Source organism: Enoplosus armatus, chromosome 14 (genome assembly GCF_043641665.1).
Source record: "Enoplosus armatus isolate fEnoArm2 chromosome 14, fEnoArm2.hap1, whole genome shotgun sequence".
NCBI lineage: Eukaryota > Metazoa > Chordata > Actinopteri > Centrarchiformes > Enoplosidae > Enoplosus > Enoplosus armatus.
In genome coordinates this window covers 16,992,139-17,015,451 of record NC_092193.1, presented here as the reverse complement: position 1 = coordinate 17,015,451, position 23,313 = coordinate 16,992,139, and the positions used below count along the sequence as shown (strand labels likewise).

Genomic DNA, 23,313 nt, shown 5'->3' with positions numbered 1-23,313 from the left:
GGGGCAGTGCCGTTGTGTTCTTCTCAGCTCACATCGCCCTCTTTAAACTGTATCTTTGTATAACACATTGTAACAGTATTGTCTGGGTTGTCGAGGTCAATCACTTCTATGTTGAGTGTTATTTAATTGAACGGATTTACTTCCTTTACTCACGTGTGAAGCACCATGGACCGGACAGCGTGCTGCAGCGGTCTTTGTAGGCTCGCGCTGCCTCCTTGTGGGGACAACATTTAAAGGCACGTGCGGTTGCTAAGGGAAACAGGGTGACAACAGACGGCAGCAAACTGGAGAAAGACCCAACTGATAGTTGCAGTTGATTATAATGTCGCAGTAACAATTACCGCTTTGAATTATTCATTTTGTCACTTTGTAGAGACTTTGTCAAGCAGTGCAGGAAGATGTCGAGGACTCTTGATACGGTTTTATCTGATATCGGCTGGGACGAGCGCTTCGCTATCCCCGAGCCCAACGCTGAAAACAAGGCTTTGATAGAAGAGGTGAGTGTGGGGAAAGTTAAATCTATGTACTATGACACCACTAATAAAACAGTTTATTTTAGTATTGGTAGCTGACTAACTGATAGCGCGGTGAACGTTAAGCTGACGTGGTTTCCGTAGGTTTCAGTATCTTCATGCAACTGGCTAATTAGTCAGTATAACATGAATAGCAGCTGGTTTAGCCACACAGCCACAGTAATCACAGATTAATCACAGATATATAATTATAAATGGTGTTTATTTGACAAAACTAAGTTAACTAAGTGAAAAATCCGTTGAATCTTTTAGTGAGCCCTAAGGACTCATAATTAATGATACTAACCAGGATATAGCTACTATATGACCACATAACCAGAAAGGTTGCCATTCAGAAGGTTTTTTTCTTAGAAATAAATTGAACATAACGCAACATTGTTAAGAAAACTGTCAGCTATAAGGTTTAAAAATGGGGGAACGTTTGGCCTGTGATTCCTGTATTACAAAATATACTGAATGTATAAATATTTGATTTCACAGTTGTTTTCCACTGGATTTGTGACATGGTCAGTGATGCCTGATTGAACTTTTGTATTAAATTGGGGTTTTATATTTTTTAATCAGCATTTTATTGAGAAAAAAAGAAATAAAATCGTATTGTAATTTCACACAACGGGCAATTGAAGTATGCATGTAGTGGCTAGCAAACCAATGCCAGACAGCTCACAAGAACAAACATGCTGCAGATTGTATGTCATATATGTTTTTAAACTGATGACTTCCTCAACAACAGATTCGTAAAAAAGAGACAGAGTTGGTGCAACTGGAAAACACACTTGAGAGAAACAAGGATCAAAAGCAGTTAACAACTGAGTTCCTCAAAAATGCTAAACAAGAGCTGGAAAATACTGAGGTAAGTATATCAGAACACACTCTCTATTGTTATGTGTTAGACGGGAGTGTGTCTCCTGGTTTGGTTACAGTCACAGTGTCAGGGTGTGTTGCTGATCTGTCATTTTGTTTTCCCTGCATGTAGGCTCTGTGCAAGGCAAAGGAAAGAGAAGAGGAGTTGGAGAAACACCTCACAGCGCTCGCAGAGAGGGAGACAGGTCGCCTGGCACAGGAGACTGCTAAGATGCAGAATGACCATAGATCTTTAGGAGAGAGGAAGAACATGCTAGAGGTCTGTACCATCCACAACATGTACACGTTTAAATGTAGAAACAACTATTGCTGTTGGTGCCAAAATGTGCTACTTAACCTGTAAGTCCATATCCTCAGAACCATATCTTCAAGGCCAAACAGAAGCTAGAGGCATTTAGGAACCAGATGAACTGGGACCAGCAGACCATGGCCGCCTTTTTGGAGGAGTCGGCATGCAAAGATGAGGACACAATGACCATCATCAAGTACGCCCAGCAAGATGAGCAGAGGATCAAGGTGAAGAGGAATGAGCTTCAACAGGCTGTACATCTATTCTTTCCAGCAGCAGTTACATCCAAACTAAACTGCTGTTTACAACTCACTGACTCATCCTGAGCTAACAGCTTTATAATGTCTCCTAATGTAGTCACTCACTCTGGCTATAGAGAAGAAAACGCTGGAGGCCAATGGAAAGCGCAGAGCACTTGACAAAGAATTGACTGACACTATATCTGCACAGGTACTGTAAGAACTGTACATTCTCACTGTTTGTATGGCGGATGTTTGCCACAGCAAAGTAGGTATCATGTGACCAACTACTGACATGATCTGGTCCCTTGCATTCGTTCATCAGTCACAATGCCACTGGCACCTGGCAGATGTTGTTGTTTAGGAAGAGCACATTTTTAGTTTGACGTTGCATTTTTTATGTCCCAGATCATGTACTATGACTCTCAATTGCTTAAGTATAAAGTAGGATTTACATCATGTTGTTCTTGAATGTCCCTCCCATGGGAAATAGTTTGACACCTTTAACCCACAGACGTTTTCCTGACAGATCGCTTTGGATAAAACTACAGAAAACCTGCAGCAAGCCCACCTAGAGACACAGCAGCTCGTCCAACAGTGGGAAAACACAATCAAGCAGATGAAGCATCGAGACGCTGAGATGCAGCAGTGTGCGCTGGTAAAGTCTGTGACCTTGCACTACTGCTGATAAAAGACATGCTGACTCAACTAGAGGTGTACAGAGAGACGTCATTATCTGTCTCAGTATCTGTATTCGGATAGAATACTGGAAGAGGATGTTGTTTATACCAGAAGTCATGTTAAATTGGGCAAATGTTGTATTTTCTAACCTTAAATTCGTTGGCACAGGGTTAGGGTTAGGGTTATACAATTGTTGTGCCTTCAAAGCATCAAATTGATTTAATATTGGCATATCATTAATTGTGAAATATTTCTTTCTCTCTCTCTTTTTCCCCAAAAATAATAACGAGCAACTTCGGGTAGAAGAAATATCCATCACATTATTTATATATTATATTATATTCCTAGACTCAACCTAAAGCTGTCTTGTTTCTTCTTTCCAACCAGCAACTTGCCCAAGACAACCAGAACATCAGGGAAAGGAATGCCACCATTACAGAGAGGAAGCACTTGCTGGATACTCAGAGGAACAACAACAAGGAAACTGAGAGGAAGATAACCACAGCCAACCGACAGGCTGCAAAGCTGCGGCAGGATTTGAAGGAGCAGGAGAATAACTGCAGCAGGCTGCAGGACGAGGTCAGTTTCTCAAAGAAGCTCTCCATGAAAAGCTTTTGAAGTGCCATTGGCTGAATTTTGTCACTAGAAACCAAACATTTTCAATCTTGCAGTTTTATCAGAAACCTCATCTGTAATCCAGCTTCATATTGTGAGAGTGAGCGAAGTGATTCTCGTGTGTCTTGCAGCTGGATAGTTGCAAAGGTACTCGGGACAGAGCAACCTCTGATGTGGAGTCTGTGACGTCCCACATATCCAGAATGAAGAAAGACATCCAGGATAACAATGACAAGTCAGTGAAATCACAACATGTTTGTCTGTTGCTTATTTACCACTCTAGCTTTAGTAGACGAGCTCTGTCTGTATATGTGTGTGCTGCAGACTCAAGGAGGCCAGGGCCTACAGCGTTGCGCTGGAAGAGAAGCTGAAAGTTGTGACTCAGACCGCCCTTAGTGAGGAGGAGAGAGCTGCACAGATGGACCAGTTCCTCAAGGACGAGGAACTGGCAATCAAGGTAAGCAGTCTGACACCCCTGAACCATAAACTGGTCATTTGCTGTGGTGGCCGTTGTGTTGTATACACTCTAACTTTTTTTCTGGTTCATCTCAGCACACGCTTTGATTATTACTTTTGCTGATAGCTTTTGGACACAATCAAAATATGAACTACTGTCCTTTGGTGTTGCCATGAATTTAAAGCTGCAATGGGCAACATGGACAACAGGTTGTTGTGGCGCACGTGGCCTGACAAGAAGAGCTACACTAGCATAGAACATCAATCACAGATGATGATACTGTAAAGATGCAAATACAACATATTGTGATAGAATTTCACCTTTTTTTTGTTGGACTACCATCATTATGGACAGCACGATAACTAATTGAATCACTGTAGATCACTTCATCATGCTAGGCTGATATAAATCTATATAAATGCAGGAAATAGCAGGTTTTTTTTGTTTAAGACCAAATTAATAAAGATGTTGTGTTTTGAGAATCAGTGTTACATATGGCAAGGCGTTTTTTTATTGACCTCAAAATGATCTAGCTTTGTGCTGTACAACTACTGTGTAACCGTGTTTTGGCCTGTTCTTTGCTACAGGAGTTGGATGTCCAGCTGCGTGACTGCAGGGAGAAGCTTTTTTGTCGTAAAGAACATTTGCAGGCCCTCAAGACGAAGGAGAAGGATTCTATCGCTCAGGTTTCGAGGAATAAATACACCATCGCCAGCCTGGACAGCCAGCTCCGAAAACTGGAGAAGGAATTGATCAGGCAGCAGATGACCACGAATGAAGAGGCACGCTTACTAAAAAACACACACACACACACACACACACACACACACACACACAAATGTGACCTTCTACAATCACACTATCCAGCATCCCCTTGTCTGGTGCTGGACTCTCACATATTCAGATTTTCCTTTTACTTCCCTGCATTGTGTAGGACACCCAGATCTGCTACCTGGGTCGGAAACTGGCGCGGCTACAAGGTGACATTCACTCAGATGAGCAGCTAATGCTAGACATGAAGATCGCTGAGCTGACCAAAGCTGTGGAGGAGAAGAAGAAGACAGCCAACATGCTTACCAACACGCTCAAGCAGTCTGAGGTCAGTCTGATTGTCTGTTACCTCACTGTACTATTCTGCATTTTTCCACACACCGAACCAGTGAAATAGTTCCATCTCACATGTGTCTTCGTCTGTGACAGGATGATATTCGCTATTTGAGGAAAGAGATGGAGAAGTCAGACGCTCAAAAGAGAGATCTGACCAACAAGGTAGAGGAGCTCATGCTACTCCGTAACACCAATGAAAAGGAGCTGAAGAGACTCAGACTCAGGAAACAGGTAACTAACCGAGTATCATGAAATCCATTGAGTCACTGACTTGCGGTTACCACTTTAGATAACTGTGTTTAGGACATTAGACATAAACATTTATTTTTCTTAATTAATTGAGGGCTATTTTGAATATCTAAATTACAGTGCATCATTTATCAAGTAAGATTACAACATTTTAATGGTTACAGCTTCTCAAATTCTCAATCTGTTATTTTTCTCTGTTTCATGTCTTTGTAAATTGAATAGCTTTCTGCATTTTGTACTTTTGGTCAGACAAAATACATAATAATTTTATTTTAAGATCCCGTTTTAGAATCTGTAAACTTTTGCCAGAGACGCAGTACATAAGGCTGCAACTAACAATTATTTTCATCATGAATTATTCTATTATTTCTATATTGTTTAGCCTGTACAGTAGAAAGTCAGAAAATAGTGAAAACTGTGCCGTCACAGTTTCCCAGAGCCCAAGGTGGTCTGACATCAACAGTCCAACATCCAAAGATATTCAATGTACAAACATATAAAGGCTCAAATTTGAGAAACTGGAACCAGGACATTTTTGGCGTTTTTACACTTCGGTTGTTGTACGAATTAAGCTAATGACTAAGCTCAGCTGACAGGCTGCTGACTTCAGCTACATATTTACTGTACTGACATAAGATTACCCTTGACAAGCCATTAAGTGTTTTTTTCCAAGATGGTGAATTATACCTTCACACAATGACCTCAGATGTTTGTCATCAGGACAACACAGTGGAGCACAACATCATGAAGATAGAGGTCAAGCGTATGAGGGACCTGCTGTACAACAAGGCGGACAGCGTGCTATCCTTGGAGAAGAGGAAGCTGGAGCTGCAGAAAGCCATAAAGGAGAGGGAGGATGAGATCAAGGTCTACAGAGAAATGCTCAGCCAGCAGCTCAAGATCAGCGAGCAGGAGAGACAGAGACTCAGGTAAAAACCCCAGCTGTGTTGTGTGTCAGCAGTGGGGTCTATACTGAACTGAACTACATTAGCATTTTTACCAAAAAGAAAAGATCATTTAATGCATCGATTGATTCCCTCTCAGTGTTGAACTGAATGAGAAACTGACCAAGGTCGACATGATGAAGAAGCGCTTTGAGGTCGTGACGCTTTCGATGGCAGCTCCTGAGGGGGAAGAGGAAAAATCACAGGCTTACTACATCACGAAGGTAAGAGCACCATCATGTTATGGAAGTCTAAAGAAGGTTAGGTTTGTTCCTGCAGGACTCTTGAATCACTGCTGTGGGCTTTTCATCAGGCTGCACAAGAGAAAGAGGAGCTCAAGCGGAAGGGAGACGGTCTGGATGCCAAAATCCGCAAGATGGAGCTGGAAAATAGAGCTCTGGACAACACCATTCATTTGTTCAACAACAGTAACTCAGCATTTCGCAAATCCCTCAACAAAGCAAATGAATCCAGTACGTATGACCAGGTAGATTCATATAACTAAACCAGCAACACCAACACTCTTATCAGGGATCATCAACAGGAAGTTATGTGATTTATGTATGTTTATTCTCTCCGTCTGTTAAAATCAACTGAGCAGCTGTGTCATGGATCAAGTCATTTTTTGTTTTTGTTTTAGGTCCAGAGTACCAGGAAAAGCTGAAGCTAGAAGAGCAGTTGAAGGTGGCTGAGGAGACGCTAAAGTATAAGAAAAGACAGGTCCAAGAGCTCCGGCAGGACTTACAGGTTAGTCCTATTTATAGGCAGTGTCGAGCAAAATGCCGTAACCCCAAAAACTAAATACCTCATCCTTCAGTAACATATCCCATTACAATAGTCAAAACTGCATGACCTTTGTTTTATTTATACATGCGTACGTGGAGAAATATGTGTGTTTCATTGTTAGTGTTTATGCAGTTTAGATTGAGTTGGACATATCTTATTATGCTAAGCTAACTGATGAGCTCATTATTCAACGTTTAATGTTAGTGACGACTAATCTCTACATACGAACTACTTTGTCTCCACTTAGTAAGCACTTATGATATAGCTAGGCTAGGTTTGAACTTAGAAACAGCTGGTGCAGCAAGTAGTTATCTAAGATCGATTCAGCTAAAATCAAACCAGATAAAAACAGGGAGAAAACGGCGTCAAAAGTACAATAAATCTTCACAGCTCACATTTTATATGATTTCAGGCACAAAAAAAATTATAAAAACTGGACTGAATACAAATCCTTTATTGTTGGATTTTAAACATTTTTATTTTATTACAGCCAAACCCAGCTGACAACATGAAATACTGTTGGAAATAATCTTCAGCATTTCCTGCTTTCTTTCAATACTTTATTTTGCACTGTCTTCCTTGTTAAAGCCCTCTCTCTTCATTCATGTGTCCACTTGTCCTCCATTCTCATTTCCTGTCTCCCCTCTTCAGTGCCACATAAGTTGCTGGTTGTATTATTTAATTGTGTCCCTGCGAGAGAATAAGGTCATAAATGAACTCGCCCCACGACTGTCATCTATCTGAGTCATCCGGTGAATTTGGCCTGGCATGAATCTGTGTGTGTGTGTGTGTGTGTGTGTGTGTGTGTGTGTGTGCCTCTACGCCTTGCTTTTGTGTGCTTCTGTGTGTTTGTGTACTGCGCTCCATTTCCAGGACATGAACAATACCTCGGAGAGTTTGCTGCAAGATGAGCAGGTGGAGACGGAGAAGATAGAGCACAAACAGTCACTCATCAGTAAACTGAACAAAGAAATCGCTTCCCAGCAAGAGAAAATTGACAGAGCCACAAAGCAGGTTTGATGTCTACCTGTACCACGTTTTCTAAACACATGCCACTTCTTTCACCATTATAAAGTAATGACAGATGTATTTGAGCAGTGTACAATATGCACTGTGAGTGAATAATAGGAAGAGGAAGGTTGTGTGTGTATATGCAGTGCAGGTATCCTGGAATACAAACATTTATTTGCAGGCACCATAATCATATTTTCATTTTGTGTTGTCCGGCTGTTTGCTAGTGCTCTAAGCTGACCAAAGAGATCCGCTCTGCAAAAAACACCAAGACTGAGACTTTTGAAGAGAAGGACATTAAACTGAGGGAGCTGAAAGAATTCAACAAGAGCATCTTCAAGATGCTGAGCGAGGCCATGGAGGACAAACCTGACCTCAGATCAGTGTTGGAGAAATACTTCCTGCAGGTACGAAACAAGAAACACTGCATTTTTGTTTATATTCAGAGGATTCATTGAAGGATTAAGGCTGTGCTTCATTGTCATTTTTGTAGTCATTTATGGGGCTGTTATGATAAAATATGAACAATTTGCAGTCCAAAAACCGGTCTCCTTAACTGCCGTGTTTGTTTCTGCTCTTTCTCTCAGGCCAATCTGTCTCTTCCATCTCCGTCTTCCACTCCCACCAGCCATCGGAGCTCCAAGACAAACTCTGCCCGCAGCTCCGCCTCTCTCAGGTCAGATTTCTTGATAAGACCTCTTCTCCAGAGAAGGTGATGGTAGAGGTTAGAGAGATAATGAGGGCTTGTTGTCAGATGGTCATCGGTTTTAACTAACTGACTGTGTTTGCCTCGTCTTTATCTGCATGAATAAAATATTAAAAGATGTCACCCTGGTTTATTACCATTCAAGATTCAGTGTACTTTTTTCACGCTGCAGACTGAAGATTGTAGTATGCTGCTCTTCCTCGGTGTTGTTCTCTCTCTGCACTGTAGGTCTCCTGCGTCCTCAGCCAGCAGCAGCCCCAGGGCCTCCGCACTTCACTCCCCCGTACTGAAGACTGTGGATTTGGGCTTGGATCTGACTGTGACCTCCCCTCCTCTCACCACCTCCAGACGTTCCAGCTCTGCGAGCAGCAGCAGCAGCAGCCGAAAGCTAAAGAGCCCGTAGTGTGCTGCTCCTCCGTCTGATGGCGGAGTTATCATCATTCTTTATTTACTGACAAAGAACAATGAAACACCAACGGGAGAAGGTTAGAATCACTTCTAGTTAATTATAGTTGCACAGAATAAGAACAGAACAGTTTCGTCACGTGATACAATTCTGAAACGTGTTTTCAAAGTTTGGAAAAAGTGGTTCCTGATAGTTTGTGTGTCAGAGTGAGTGTCAGTCTGTATTTTGATGCATTAAGTCTGTTATTGTTCATTTTAGTTTTATTCTTAAATATGTTACTTGTAGACTGTGTTAATTTCACTTTGTAGCCATTATATATATTCATGTAAAGGAAGACTGGATGTGCCCACAATGTGTAGATCAGACTGTAACGTCAGTCAGACTTAAGTTTCACAAAAATCTAAACAGATTGAACTTCGTTTTTCTTTAAAAATAATAATTCATTCCCTGTCCTTGTTTTTTTTTTTTTTTTTTTTTTTTAAATGTAACGGACTCAAAGACATCTCAATAAAAAGTAGCAGAAAAATCTTAGAACCAGTGTTTGCACACATCAGGATTTGCTGTTTTTGGTTGTTTTAAGCTAAACTAAAACGTTATTTAATAGCAAAACTCTTTCCTCTCCTGACACGGAGGATCTCTGGATACACCTTTACAGGGTGGGAAATTATGTTGCTGTGTGGAAGAAGCAGTAAAGCGAGAAAATCACTAATCACAACCTTTAGACATGGCATGCTTGACAGACTGAAAAAAAGTGCCTCCTCATATTTCATTGAACAGTATGGGTTTTGTTTTGACCTTGGCCTCCTGCTTGAGTCGCTCCGGCCCTGATAATGCCTCGAGGAGCTCATGTATCGTTTGTTTATTGCCACACCCTCTGAATAAGGGTGTCACTTCCTGGTGCAGAACAGAAGTAGGTGAGGCTCTGTGGGAGCAGAGGGAGCACTTTCTCACCACAGATTACACAGTTTCTTGAGAACAAAGCTTCAACATGCTGCTGCTGATCCTGTTTGCTGGGTGTTTGGCCCCGTGTGCTGCACAGACAGGTGAGTAGCTGGCAGGAGTCACTGGAACATGAAAAGGAAATCCTTTTAAAAGTGTAAACTGTAAGTGATTTGAAATGTGGTGTCATTTACTGTAATGTTTCCCCAGCTTCCTTTGCCTCCTCTGCCATGGGGATGACAACCATGACACCTACTCCCTTTGCACAGTCAGTCCAGGCGACGTCAGTCCTACTCACATCTGATTCAACAGACAACGGTAAGTGCATTTTACGCTTGCACAATATAATCCATAACCATATAACATGATTTTAATGATTTTGAATTTCTTTTTATATGTCGCCCAGCTGTGGCAATCCTTCAGGCAGCTGTTCAGTCCTATCGGGAGCTAAATGAAACGACAATTGCCCCAGTCCTGACCCAGGTGCCTCACTAACCTTGTTCACAGATTTACATTCATGTCCTGGCAGGGTTTTAATATCCAATCCTGTCTTTTTATTTCTGTGATAAAACATTCATAAAATCAACACAGTATTGATTGTGCTCTCTGATGTAATCTGCCAAGTGCGCAGTCTGATAACACGCTGTACTTATTGACTGTGCGGTGGATACAGGCCTCAATATGACGAGTTTAAAACGATTTGTGTCTTTCAGCTCTACAGCATCATCCAGCAGCTGCAACCAGATCTGAACTTCAGTCTGACAGTAAAGAACATCAGCAGAGTCTGAAACCTCAACGCACAACAAAAGAAAAAATGAATATGTACAATACTCTGCGTATAAGGAGGATAATCAGTAGAGTTTTGAATATATGTTTCTACATGCCACTGAATTGTTCTATTCTTTAAAGAGTTTTTCTCTTTGAAACCTGCGGAACTGAATGGAAGTACGGCAACACCACTGAGGACAAAATATGAGTCTCAAACTGGTGTTTGATTGACAAAATTAAATTGAGCAAGGCCTGATTGGGTCTGAAATGAAAGCACAGTTGCTTTGATTCATCGAGAGGCATGTAAAGGTGGATAATGCTGCATGGTGTCAATACTCACACACTTCCTGTAACCATGATCAGTGAAATGAACCCTAAACCCCGCTGTGATGTACTGGAGGGAGCTGTTGTAAATGAGTTGTTTGTTACAAGATTGTATGACATGTTTACCAGTTTCCTCTTCATTTTTTGTGTCCATCTTTGAAAAAATACAAACCAAGACTTCTTTGCAGTCAGTCAGAAATATACGTTTTGAATGAGATATTTCATCACCTTTTAATTGCCAATTTTCACCAAAGACACATGATTACTGAGTTGTTGTAAAATTTAATAAAAGTACATTGAAGACTGAATTGTCGTTTCGTTTCACTTCTACATCACTGAACAATGAGATGAGATGTGGGCAGCGAATCAGAGGTGTTAAACCAGGCTCATAAATCAGTTTAAAGGTGCAGGTGGTATTTTTTTTGTCTTAAGTCGACTTTGAACATGTCTTTCTCTTGAGTTACTGGTTGCCGGTAACTCTGGATCTTATTCTGCTCGCAGGAATGGCAGGAAGGAAGTTAACAAAGTGAAACTATACTAAATCCATCTCTGACAGACCTGACAAACTAAAGGTTGTCGTCACAGTAAGACCGGTTTCAGTGGCAGGAGTGGCAACAAATGACCTCCAGCCCAGTACACATAAACAATCACATCAAAGCAGACAAATAAAAGTCACATTGCATATTGTGGATTGTACTGTTCAAATCCAAATAGTGAGAGAGTTCAGATTCAGGACCAGGAAGTGTACAACAGTGACATCACAGTTGTTTAGCAGGCAGGACCACAGCCTGAAGCAGAGGCTGGGATTTTCTACTGGGAATAAAAGACACTGTTCAAGGGCTTCAAAGGGAAGATAGTGTCACTCACGGCCAGTTGAACAAAGAGGAAGACTTAAAAATAAAACCAGAGTCAAATCCGAAACATCGGCAGATATGCGTGATAAGGAAAGAAAATAGGCGGCGTGTCTGTGTGTGTGTTGCTTATGTAAGTAATAATGGGACTGGAAGAAGTCAAGTTCGAGAAGCAGAACATTTCTTTGCACATTTTCAGTTTAGAGGACAGTTATTTGCCTGCAAAGATAGTTACATGAATGTTATTATCAACATGGTATACATTATAAATTAAAAATGGCTGTGAAGGAATTTCAAAGGAATGTTAACCTGTGTGTTGATATCATAGACTGCATATAAAGAATTACAGTCAATGGTTGATACCTATTGTCACCTTCCTAAAATAATGGCCTAGTCATTTTTTGACAAAAATGATTTTTTTTTTTGCCTAACTCATCTCCTCATGATGCTGGCCACCTCTGGTAAAATCGCCTACATCCTCCGCTGAACAGATCATGCGAGTCTACCCCTGTAGTATAAGTATTTTACAAGCTTTTCAAGATGGCGGCTGCTTCAAGAAGAACGAAAATCTACCTAGCCACTGAAGTTATTTCCATGATTTAGGGCTCGTCCCCTGTTGGTAAGTGATGAGGTTTACTATAATATAGGCTAGGCTATAAATATTGCATAGTTATTTAGTCTTTTTATTCAGTCTTTTTAGTCAGCAACATAGCTAAGTCCATGAAGCTAGCATTTAGCAAAGAGTGGCTCCAGAATCTGTGGCTGTTACAAGTGAAAGGCCTTCTGTTAACTCTTTCCTGTCTTTTCAAACAATATTTCATCTACAGTTTTTGTCTCATTTTTTCCACATTACATGATCTAATTAAGAAAGATTTGAATACTGTATTGTAATCTAACAGCTAGAAATGATGAAAGAATTACAAAGGATCCTCTTTACTTTTGTGTTTTTATTTAATGAAAATCTTACTTGAACATAATATTAGTAATCAGAGTTGAAGGTTTAAAATTGCTTAAGTCACAAAGGCATGTTCAAAAAATTTGCCTAAGTCATTTATTCCTCTCATGTTACATAATTGACAGACATTGTTATTAGTATGTCAATAGTCATCTATTGTCATAACCTTCTTGAGTGAAATTATCAATAAATATCATATATTCAATATTTGGTTCAGTTTTTTGTGTTTTCTGACGAACCTGAAAAAATGACTTGGGCCATTATTTTAAGAGGGTGTCGCCATGTAAATGTTCTGGATGCAGTTCCACTTTCAGCCAGTAGAGGGCGACACAGGCTGAACATGAAGGATTTGAGAACTGCTCATCCTGCTCACATTATACCTTTTTACCACCCAATACCTGAACCCAAGTACATCGCTTACTGTACACCATTTTCCTTTCTTTTGCTTTTAGCGTTACTCTTCTTGGAAATGTCCGCTCACTTCAGAGGAAACAAAGGAACCTTGTCTGTGGGCGCAGTAGCGTGTCATGCTCTGTGACAAATGCTGTTTGAGTTAAGCAGAATCTATGTCACGGTATTAAAACAACAACATGGGCTGATTGCAGTCAGTGCAAGACCAAGTAACCTCCAGCATGCCGTCAGTGCTGCTCCTCTTTGAAAACATTATGGCTCTTCTTGTTGCGGTCACCAATGGGAAGAGGTTCAAGTCTACACCTCAGGCATCTGAAGTCTTTCCAGTAAGCGTTTCACGTGCACAGTGTGGACATTGAGTTGCATGAACACATTTCTATAGCAAGAAGCATGTAAATGGAGAGGGAGAGGCCGTGTCCCTCTAACTCTTTCCATTTCTATTTCTGGTTCTATTTTTCTGGTTACTGATTGTAGAACTTTTGTTTCGGCTGAATTAGACACAACCTCCAGCATCTAATCTGTCAACCACCAAACGACAACCTATAAATCTGGAAAAGTTATTGGGATTGAAGGGGATTTGTAATTGATTGATTATAGGTCACTGTTAGGGAGACATTCGCGACTTGCTGGTGAACATTTAGCAGCGAAAGAGCCAGATGTGTCCCTCGGGGGTTTGTGAAGACAAAAACCAGAGCAAAGAGAGAATGAAAAGCAAAAAAGACTCTGACTGAGGAGAAGCTTCTTTTAAAAGCACTGATTTTACTCATTTCAACCACAGAGCATCTTTAAGGTTCACAGGAAAAATAAATAAGATGTAATTTTCATGTTCTGCGTTACTGTGCACCGAAACAGACAGATGCAGAGAAACAAAATGTTGTTTTAATGTTCCTGCAGTGGAGTCCACAGTGTGATCTGTGGGAGAGTAACAAAGGCCTAGTGCTGCTGTGGATGTTGATGACTTACTCAAGTTTCAGGTTCTCTGCAAGTTCACGCTGTCCTCAGTGGAAAACATGAAATCAATCAAAAAATATGCTTCGAAAAGTATTCAGCCACATTCTAAAGTCTGAGTCTAATTGTTGTGAAAATAACTTTGTGTGTGTGTGTGTGTGTGTGTGTGTGTGTGTGTGTGTGTGTGTGTGTGTGTGTGTGTGTTACCTCTGCTGCACTGATGTCTTCAGTTTCCTCCACTCTTCCCTCTCCCATGCTGTGGTTCAGAGTTAATCCAGTGTTCCACATGACCCGTGAAGTCCCTTTTAAGCCCTGGGGGGAGCGATCGAGCCGCATTCAGGACACGTCCACCGACCGACCGCATACTGGACACACACCTGATCTGCCTGCCTTCAGCATGGACCTGAGACTCCTGTTCGTGGCGTCAGCTCTCCTCCTGGGGGCCACGCTCACCATCTCCCTGGCAGACCGCACCGCACAGTGCAAAATCAAATGGTAATGCAGATTTTATTTTTGTGAGAGAATTTAGAGATTTAATGAACTTGTGTCAAATCAAACGTGCATGTGGGTGCTTTTGAGGAATCTTTTATGTTTGTCCAAAAATGTAAAACTGTTTTTTTAGATTTTATTTTTGTCCATGCTGCCACAGAGCAGATGCTGCATCATGTGACTGCCGTCACAGCGCAAAGGTTTCAAATGCGCATTAGACAAGGTGCTTATGAATTCAGAGTTCTGTGCAGCCTAATTTCTCACACATGTTATCTTGGACATGGGGAGACTACAAGACCCACAAGACTCACATTAGTCATATCTGTGCAGAGAAAAGAGAAGGTTCCCATGATTAACAGAATCCAAAGTTTCTTTTCTGACATGTAAAGTTTATTAATACATTTTTTTTCCTGATGCTCCATGAGCCTAACAAATCTAACATTCACTGCTCTGCACTGCAGGTTGTTTGGCATTTCGTGCCAAGACGTCTATGGAAGGCTGGTGAGCCAGATCAAGGCCTGGCAGATCCAGCAAAGCTGTCTGTATGCAGGAGAGAGGTGCTCGTATGAGGTCAGAAACATCCCAGTCCACTAATGAAAAGCCGGCAGGTGGATGTAAACATGTTTCCTCAGAGAGATAATGTACATTATGTAAACACCTCAAATAAACGATGTGCATTGCCCTTAATTCAAAGCTTTTAGACTGACCAGAATGCCCTTTGGCCACTTGCCTGCAGCAGTGTCTGTACAGAAGGTGGTGTAACAACTCCAATGTCATCGAATATACATTTATACTTTAATATCTTGTGAACATGTATCAGATGTGGGAAAATATTGTACCATTTCAGGTGACATTTTACTCTAAACCCCCTATTTAGCATTTATAAGCAGAATATAAACATTTAATAAATGGTGCATAATGTAGTTGTAAGCAGATCTAAGTGTTTATTAATGTATTTGTCAACAACTATATCTCCTCCTGTGGGCACCCATAAGTGTATATAAACAGATATTGAATGAAAATATTGTAAAACACACCTGCGTACAGCTGTGTACAACTACAATACAGTGTGTTATACACCATTTATTGGTAATAGTAATAGTAAGTAATAAAGCGGTTATACATGCTAAATGGGGGGGGGGGGGGTCACTATGGTAAACTGAAACAGGCGTTATGATCCGTGGTACCTGATGATGTAGAAAACATCCTCGTTTCCAATACTAACAAACTGAGCTTGAAATGTGCAGCAGGCCGCGCTCCTGTCCGACTTGACTGAATTTGAAATGTGCTGCAGCTTGTGTCGACAGCTCCGTACCTGATCACAGCCACACACACGTCTCCAGCAACCAAAAAAGTGAACGACCTTCAGTTTCTTCTGGAGCAGTCCACCGTTTGCAAAGTGACTGTGAGTGTGTGGGTTGTTGTTTTTTTTCTTCCTCAGACTCCCAACAAGCTTTGTTCATCATTAATGTTTCTATTTGATTTAATGCCGCGGCCATGAAAATGTAGAAAGTATTGTGTGGCTTTTTTGAGAGAGTTCAGAGGGTTAATCATCTTTAGTCACTGGCATTCCTCTTTGACACACGGTTTCCCTTCTGGCGAAAAATCTGCGTCCTCTGATGTGTCTGATGTGCAGGGCGAGGCCGTGTCTGAGTTCTCCAAAGATCCAGCTGACAACAGCACAAACTACTGCAGCCTGCAGAACCTGATGGACGGTAAACATTCGCTCAGATAAGAACTGTAATGCCATGAAGTGGCACAAGTGGATTTTGTTCCTGTGCTGTCTATAATCATGAATTCATCTGTGTTTTAAAAGTCACAATAATGAGTGTAGCAATGTGTGCTTTTCTCTGCCCAGGAAGTGACCTGATCAATGCTGAAGGATACAAACAGTTCAGCAACAAGTGGATCTGCGCTGGCTTCGATGCGGCCAACTGCACCTTCCCTTAGGTGGAGAGGAGATCTCCCTCGCTCTACATGTCACTTCATACGTGAGAAAAAGAAGAGAAAAGAGAGAAAACTGGTTCTTTGCTGTGTATTTTTCATCATCAACATTAAGATTTGAGTTAATAGTTAAAAAAAAATGCTAATAACTGCAGTTTAGAATGATTTAATTCAACAAATCTTTCTGTAGATTTGCTGTATTTTTTAACGTTCCCAGAACAGAATTTAAATGTTGTATGAATGTAACGTGTTTTTACAATAAATGAATATAATAAAAACAAAACAAAATACAGCTTTTTGGGACACTTGCTCAGTCAACAATCCACAGCTTCTCATGATGAACCGTGAAACCGGGTTAGAAACAAAGTACAACAAAATAACAAGCTGAGAGTATGACGTGGTTGAGTTCACTCCCCTGTAAGTTTGTGGGACGAGGGCTGAAGTCTGTTTGACGAAGAATGCATTTGTATTTATTGCAACGCTGTAAAGAAATTAGCATTTTTTTGTGAATGTGAACAGTGACTTTTATAAGATGGTTCTCTGAACACAGGTGTAGTGGCAAAGAAGATAATTAAATAATAGGATGCATTGAAAACATACGCAGTTCAGTCACAACACAAAATGATGAAGAAAGAGAGTGTATTTAAAGGGAGACGGACTGAACGTCTGTTTTACAGTTTATAAAGAGAACAACTGCAGTGACACCGACTGCACTGCAGTTGGCTGTTAATACTGCAACCTATTAATTATGCATCATTAATGCAATGTGATGCCTGGTGGAGACGTTTTAATAAGAACAAGCTTCTGAGAGGACAAAAAAAAAAATCGGCTATAAGCAAGCAGCAAAACAGAGCTTCTTGATTCTGAAAGTGTTTCAAGTTTGAAGTCGATTGGTCGATTTGGCATTTCAACGTATTTAAAAGTCATTAAGAAAATTGTAGATATCAATTGCTGATTTAAAAATAAATGTCAGACACAAAAATTACATACAGTCTATGACACATCTTATGAATGGTACCATACATATTGGTCCATTATCATCTGACAATTAAATGTAGTTGCAGTTCAACCACCTGCAGGCAAGAGAAGTAACTGCAGCATGATGCTGTTGTTACTGTCCTTTCCTGTAGGTGGCTCAGGTTGGCACGTGCAGAACTGGTTTGACAACGACATGAAACAGCTCCCCCTTGTGGAGAAGCTGCAGTGTGCTTAAAGGTGAATGAAGGAGTTTGTGAGTGAGTTACAATCCAGTTGCAGGAAGTGCTTTGCTCCTAAAAACCTGCTCTGAAATAACAACAGTCGGTGCAAACGTAGCATAACGCGGTGCCTGCAGACCAACCACAGACCATTTTTCACAATGTGAGACAAAAAGTCGTCACGCAAGTCTGAAAAATAAAATGTGAGCTTGAGCGACATATTTTTTCCATATTTTTATTAAATCCTCATAGAAGATATTCCTTGTAGAAAAGTATCTCACATTTTCAGATGAAAGCAACAGTTTCTCAAGTGTCTGCTCCTTCGAGGTGAGTCATTTGAGATGTCAGAACCTGGCAGGAGTAATCCTCACATATGTTGCTCTTCCCATGGAAGGCCTTCTTGGAGGTCAACACATGGACAATACCGAGGCCTCCGGCAGGAAGCTGGCTACTGGGCGACGGGGTTTTGTCTGCAGCTCACTGCGTTTTACCGCCTGCTTGTGCGTCTGTCTCGGCGTCAAACTCAGTCAGGCAGCAGTAGAGCAGCATCTGGGTGGATCTGGTGGCAAAGGCTGGAGGAGGTGAGATGTGGGAGGGATGGGAAAAGACAGAGGGAGTGGAGAAGTCAGTAACAGCTGACTCTGACAATCCATGATGAGTAAGGCTGTATTTTGAAAGTGATATAAAGAACATGCGGGACAGAAATGGGACAAAGTGAAAGGTGTAATTGTGTAATGATAAACATAGTGAGGACAGTAATTAACTGCTGATCAAACTTACCGTTTAACTTTTGTATGAATTTGGGCCTCCTCTCCTCGGGAAGGTAAATGGCCACATAGTAGACCGGCGCCCCAGACAGTGCAATGCCAATTCCTATGAGAGAATTGATGGTGTCTCCGTACAGAGGGACGATGACTAAGAACAGGCTACACAGACAGTAGATGAAGGGGAAGAACAAAGTCAACTGTGGAGAGAGGAAGACACAAACCTGGTTAGTTTGTAAAACTCTCGACACTCGTGTGTCTACATGCCATTACATAAACTATGTAAACTGCATTAACCTGTATCGCTGCTTCAGATCATGCTCAAGGCACCACAGGACAGACCCACTAAACTGCATGCAAATGCCTTAGTCATATTTCTTTTTGTTCATTTAACACAAAAAGGTCGCTGAGGTTGAGCTGTGCACAAAAGGCTGACGAGCTAAGTCGGTTGAGGAGGATGAAGAAAAAGCTTCCTCTCTCAGGCCATCAGGATGGTGACCTCTGACCTCTGCTCTGTGTAGCACATTGTCCTCTGTGAATACGCTGCCCTGCACATTTGCACTCAACTGCGTGCAACATTTTATTGTATCATTTGCATACACACATGTGGGCCAACATACACTTAAACATTTTACTACTTATACTAAATATGTTCATATTATTTCTTAGTTTAACTCTATTATTCTTCATCGCACACTAGCCTTTTTTGCACAGCCTGAAGAGTATTCCACACTTGAACCTAAATGTGACTACATAAAGTGATGAATATGTGTATTTTTGTCACAATATTTGAAACACCCACAGGAACTGTAGCATTGTGTATGTATGCACACACACTATGTACATTACATTCGGTATGTGTCTGAACAGTGAAAATAGCAGCACCTTCACAGGCCTGTGTCTGTCCGGCTGAGTGATGCGCAGGTAGATGAGGCCGGCCACAGACAGACCCACATAGAGCCAGTAACTGAAGCTGAAATAGTTGATGAGCTGGAACACGTCCTCCACACACAGGAAGATCAGACCCATTAACCCCTGCAGCCACACAGCACAATGACAAGTCACTTATTATTCTACCAGAATGTGAATTCATACGGTTAGTATGAATGGTCCTCACGTTGAACAGCAGTGCAGGTATGGGTGTGTAGCGCTCCAGGTGAATCAGACTCAGGCTGTTGGGGAGGTGGCCCTCTCTGGCCCCGACGAAAAACAACCTGCATGATCAACATAGGTGGAGAGTTATTGGCAAAATACTCATCATGATATGAACGTCAATGCCTGTTCAGTATTTCCTGATTACCGTGAGGCAGCAATGATAGAAGCATTGAGTCCTCCGTAGCAGGACATGGCCACAGAAACAGGGATGATCCACTTGAAGGGCCCCAGGACTGCATTGCCAAATGTCTGCGGGGTCAGATAAACATGGTTTATTACAAACTGCACACTCTGGGCGTTATTGTCCACATTTCCCTGACATCATGCAAACAACTCCGCTTCAGTCTCCAAGATCAAAGTGCAACGTCTCGGGTCAACCTTTTCTAAGCGGAGCAGGACTATTTTTAGCAGCGGAGCGAATTATCTCTCTCAGGTGATTGTTGGTGTCTTACCACAGCGACGGCGTCACTGGCCAGCAGAGAGGGCATGTCCAGAACCACATAGTACGCCACGTTGGTCAACAGGTAGATGATGGTCACTATGGGCATGGAAATGGCAATGGCAAGGGGCAGATTCCTACAACAACAACAACAACACACAGAGCGGTCACTGACTCACTGACAACCTGCTGTAAACAGATAACAGAGGGTTCATGTGATAAATTAATTTTACTCAAGTTTATTTCCAACCACTGTAATCCATTTCCCTTTACAATGTGATCACAACTCATGTGACTCTACAACTGTACTAATTCTGTCATATTTACCTAAACAAAATAAACAACAAAGAAGGATGAAAATCTATAAGAATTGTGTCTGTCTGCCTTCAGCTGCTGGGCAGGTAGCATCCATCAGAGACTGTGACCAAAACATTAAAGTTGCTGGCAGGGTTCATCACTCCAAGCAATGCTCTTCACATATACGTAGTTATTTGATCCACTGTAATATTGATTGTAGCAGCTTTAAATAAATGGTGACTGCCAGACTATCAACTTTTACTATTTACCCTTCATGTCCACAAAGAAGCAGATTCCTCGCCAGACGCAGGAAATAAGATTAAGTCTTAAGGGTCAAACATGTCCACATAGTGTACATCATTTACCTGTCTCTGAGTGAGCGTCTTTGTATGTCTGTCTGAATTACCTCTCTGGATTCTTAATCTCCTCAGTGACAAAGTTGAGTGTATCCCAGCCAGAGTAGGAGAACAGAGCTGAGTAGAGGGCCAAAGCAATGGCTCCAGGATCTGTGGAGGAGCCCTCAAACGGATTCTCGAAGCTCTTTGTTTCTCCTACACAAACACAAGTCAAAGTTTAAAGCGTGTTCATTCGTCGTTTTTCCGCTGATGCAATCGTACTTTCGTGTAACCTTACCATTAGATATTTTCAGGATTCCTACAATGATGATGAGGACGAGCGCCATGAGTTTGGCGTAAGTGAAAATGTCCTGGATCAGAGTGCCCCACTTCACATAGGCACAGTTTACAAAGATCAGCATACCTGGACAAACCAGAGGAATAAGGCAATGGATGAGCTTCTGAATGACTGAGATGTTACTTTATACAAACAAGCTTCTAGTACAGCTTCTGCTTCAGAACTCATTCAGGAAACAATGGTAAACCATGTTGGTCAGTTTGTGAAACTCAATTTGCAACAAGTTGAATTTCAAAAGCTATATAGCTAACGGAAGCCTGCTATCTTTGAGCCCCATGCTGACCATCTCCTCTGTGTCATGAGGGCCACATTCAGCATGAGGGTACAGAAACGGAAACTCACTTGTTGGTAGGGCGGCTCATGACTCACGGCATGGCTGCTCTCTAACCTAAATACCACTTCTGCTGACTACATTCTTCACAGCACAAAGCCAGCCTGTAAACCAGGGTGGCATTTGTTCAGGACTGGTGGTCTAACTATAGCTGATGCCAGTCTCACACACACACACACACACACACACACACACACACACACGCACGCATACAAACAGGGTTACTGAGTTTGGTACTGGGATGAATGGATAGTCAAAGATATAATACCCCTCCACCACTTGTTTTTGCTCATGTCATCCTTAATAGTTCTTGTTTTAGCTTTATCAGTTTTAATAAAGAATATGACAACTACACGTAAATGTTTCACAATAAAAGCCACCCCGTTTTCAACTGTTATGCTGCTGTTAATGTGAAACAGAGAGGCTTATATCAATGAAAAATTAAAAATAGAAATGCTTGATTACATGCATGCCTCTTTCTTGTGTGTGAAGGCAATTTGAATCCAGTGCGGGAGTGGCAGACCCTGCCACTAACAATGAAAACTGCTATAAAGAGCGGTAATTACTGAATGTAAATGCATTAATGGCTGTAAATAGTATCAAAATGGGGTGAAAATCTTAAGGATGATAACTTTAAGTGTTTTGTTTCAGTAAGTGAAAAATGCGTCTTGGTGATCGAGAGGTCGAGCTGACATCAGGAACTGGAGAGAGGCCAAAGTGGCCATCAGAGTGTACACTGCAAACACTAGATAACAGTAAAGTGATATTGTTTTGCAACAACTTGTACAGACTTTTTTGCTTGATAGTGGATAATGCACATTTATAGCTAAAAGAACACAATCTAGAGTTTACTTAGTGTTTACAGTTTAAATTACATTCTCAGTCAAAGTGTAATTCTTCATTGCCTGTTTTGCTGGGTGATGAACTATATGAGCCTCATCTCACACATTCACTCGGACACAGGAGTGTTTCTTACAGAGGCAGGCTGCGGCAATGAGCCGGACAGCATCATACGGCGGCTGGCAGGTGGGGTAGAAAGCCTCCACCAGGTAGTTGGCGAAGGTCAGGGAAATCACAGCCTGGCTGGCCGGCTCAATCAGCAGGATGGACGTCCACAGGCGGATGAAAGCCAGGAAGCCTCCAAACGACTCCAGGATGTAGGCGTAGCTGGCTCCAGACTTGGTGATGGTGGTGCCGAGCTCTGCGTAGCACAGAGCCCCAAACACTGAGAAGATGCCTCCAACAGCCCAAATCAGCAGCGACAGCCCGTAAGAGGCGCTGTGCATGAGCACGCCCTTCGGTGAGACAAAGATCCCAGAGCCAATCATGTTGCCAACGATGAGGCAGATTCCATTGATGAGGGAGATTTCTCTCTTCATCTGCATTTTCTCTTCTTTCCCATTATTTGGGGCCTTTAAGTCCTCATCAGACGGAGCCCGTGAACTTGGGCATATGGTCTGTGACATGACCCCCATCTTCTGCCTCAGATCCCCCATTAGTCCAGTGCTGATGAGGGCAACAATTAAAGGGGATTTAACAGTCAAAACACACTGTTATTCCACATAAACATGACATGATCTTCTTAAATATACTTTTCCTTTAATGCCTAACGGCACATTTTAAGACTGAAACATAAAAACTGAAAGTTACCAATGGTAACAGGAATAAGGTCAAAGTCAAGTAACGATCACTCACACAAATATTTTCCCCCATAGTCCACTCTTTATGCATCCCGACAGGAACAAAACTTGAGATGTAGTCGTTTATGACATAAAATGCAAATGTGCAACAAAAGGACAAAAAGTGAACTTACTTTATGAGCTTACTTATGGAAGATCACCAGGTATATTTGTTCCTCTGAGCATGTAGTCTCCCCCGCAGGTCTGCGCGTCTCCTCTGAACCAGGCAGTGAGACATTGGTG

General features: G+C 41.7%; 3 protein-coding genes across 3 annotated transcripts; 2 read left to right on the top strand and 1 right to left on the bottom strand.

Moving 5' to 3' along the window:
• The first annotated feature begins 398 nt into the window (after positions 1-398).
• ccdc39 (coiled-coil domain 39 molecular ruler complex subunit) lies at positions 399-8,884 on the top strand. Its single transcript, XM_070919098.1, has 20 exons — positions 399-497; positions 1,267-1,386; positions 1,510-1,656; positions 1,755-1,913; positions 2,044-2,136; positions 2,455-2,583; positions 2,994-3,185; positions 3,353-3,456; positions 3,546-3,678; positions 4,266-4,460; positions 4,613-4,777; positions 4,879-5,016; positions 5,755-5,963; positions 6,079-6,202; positions 6,292-6,451; positions 6,619-6,725; positions 7,638-7,778; positions 8,003-8,182; positions 8,363-8,451; positions 8,710-8,884. The coding sequence occupies exons 1-20, from the start codon at positions 399-401 to the stop codon at positions 8,882-8,884; spliced, it is 2,859 nt and encodes a 952-aa protein (XP_070775199.1).
• Positions 8,885-14,369: 5,485 nt separating this feature from the next.
• On the top strand, positions 14,370-16,664 carry LOC139296430 (uncharacterized). The gene is made up of 5 exons (XM_070918830.1): positions 14,370-14,578; positions 15,034-15,142; positions 15,867-15,977; positions 16,209-16,287; positions 16,431-16,664. Exons 1-5 carry the CDS (start codon positions 14,370-14,372, stop codon positions 16,520-16,522), a joined length of 600 nt encoding a protein of 199 aa, XP_070774931.1. The 3' UTR covers positions 16,523-16,664.
• A 1,269-nt stretch (positions 16,665-17,933) lies between these two features.
• On the bottom strand, positions 17,934-23,287 carry LOC139296652 (Y+L amino acid transporter 2). The gene is made up of 10 exons (XM_070919121.1): positions 23,205-23,287; positions 22,368-22,897; positions 21,001-21,126; positions 20,774-20,918; positions 20,084-20,207; positions 19,777-19,880; positions 19,594-19,690; positions 19,362-19,511; positions 18,493-18,676; positions 17,934-18,284 (listed from the first exon to the last, which is right to left on the bottom strand). Exons 2-10 carry the CDS (start codon positions 22,885-22,887, stop codon positions 18,190-18,192), a joined length of 1,545 nt encoding a protein of 514 aa, XP_070775222.1. The 5' UTR covers positions 22,888-22,897; positions 23,205-23,287; the 3' UTR covers positions 17,934-18,189.
• Between the last annotated feature and the right edge of the window lie 26 nt (positions 23,288-23,313).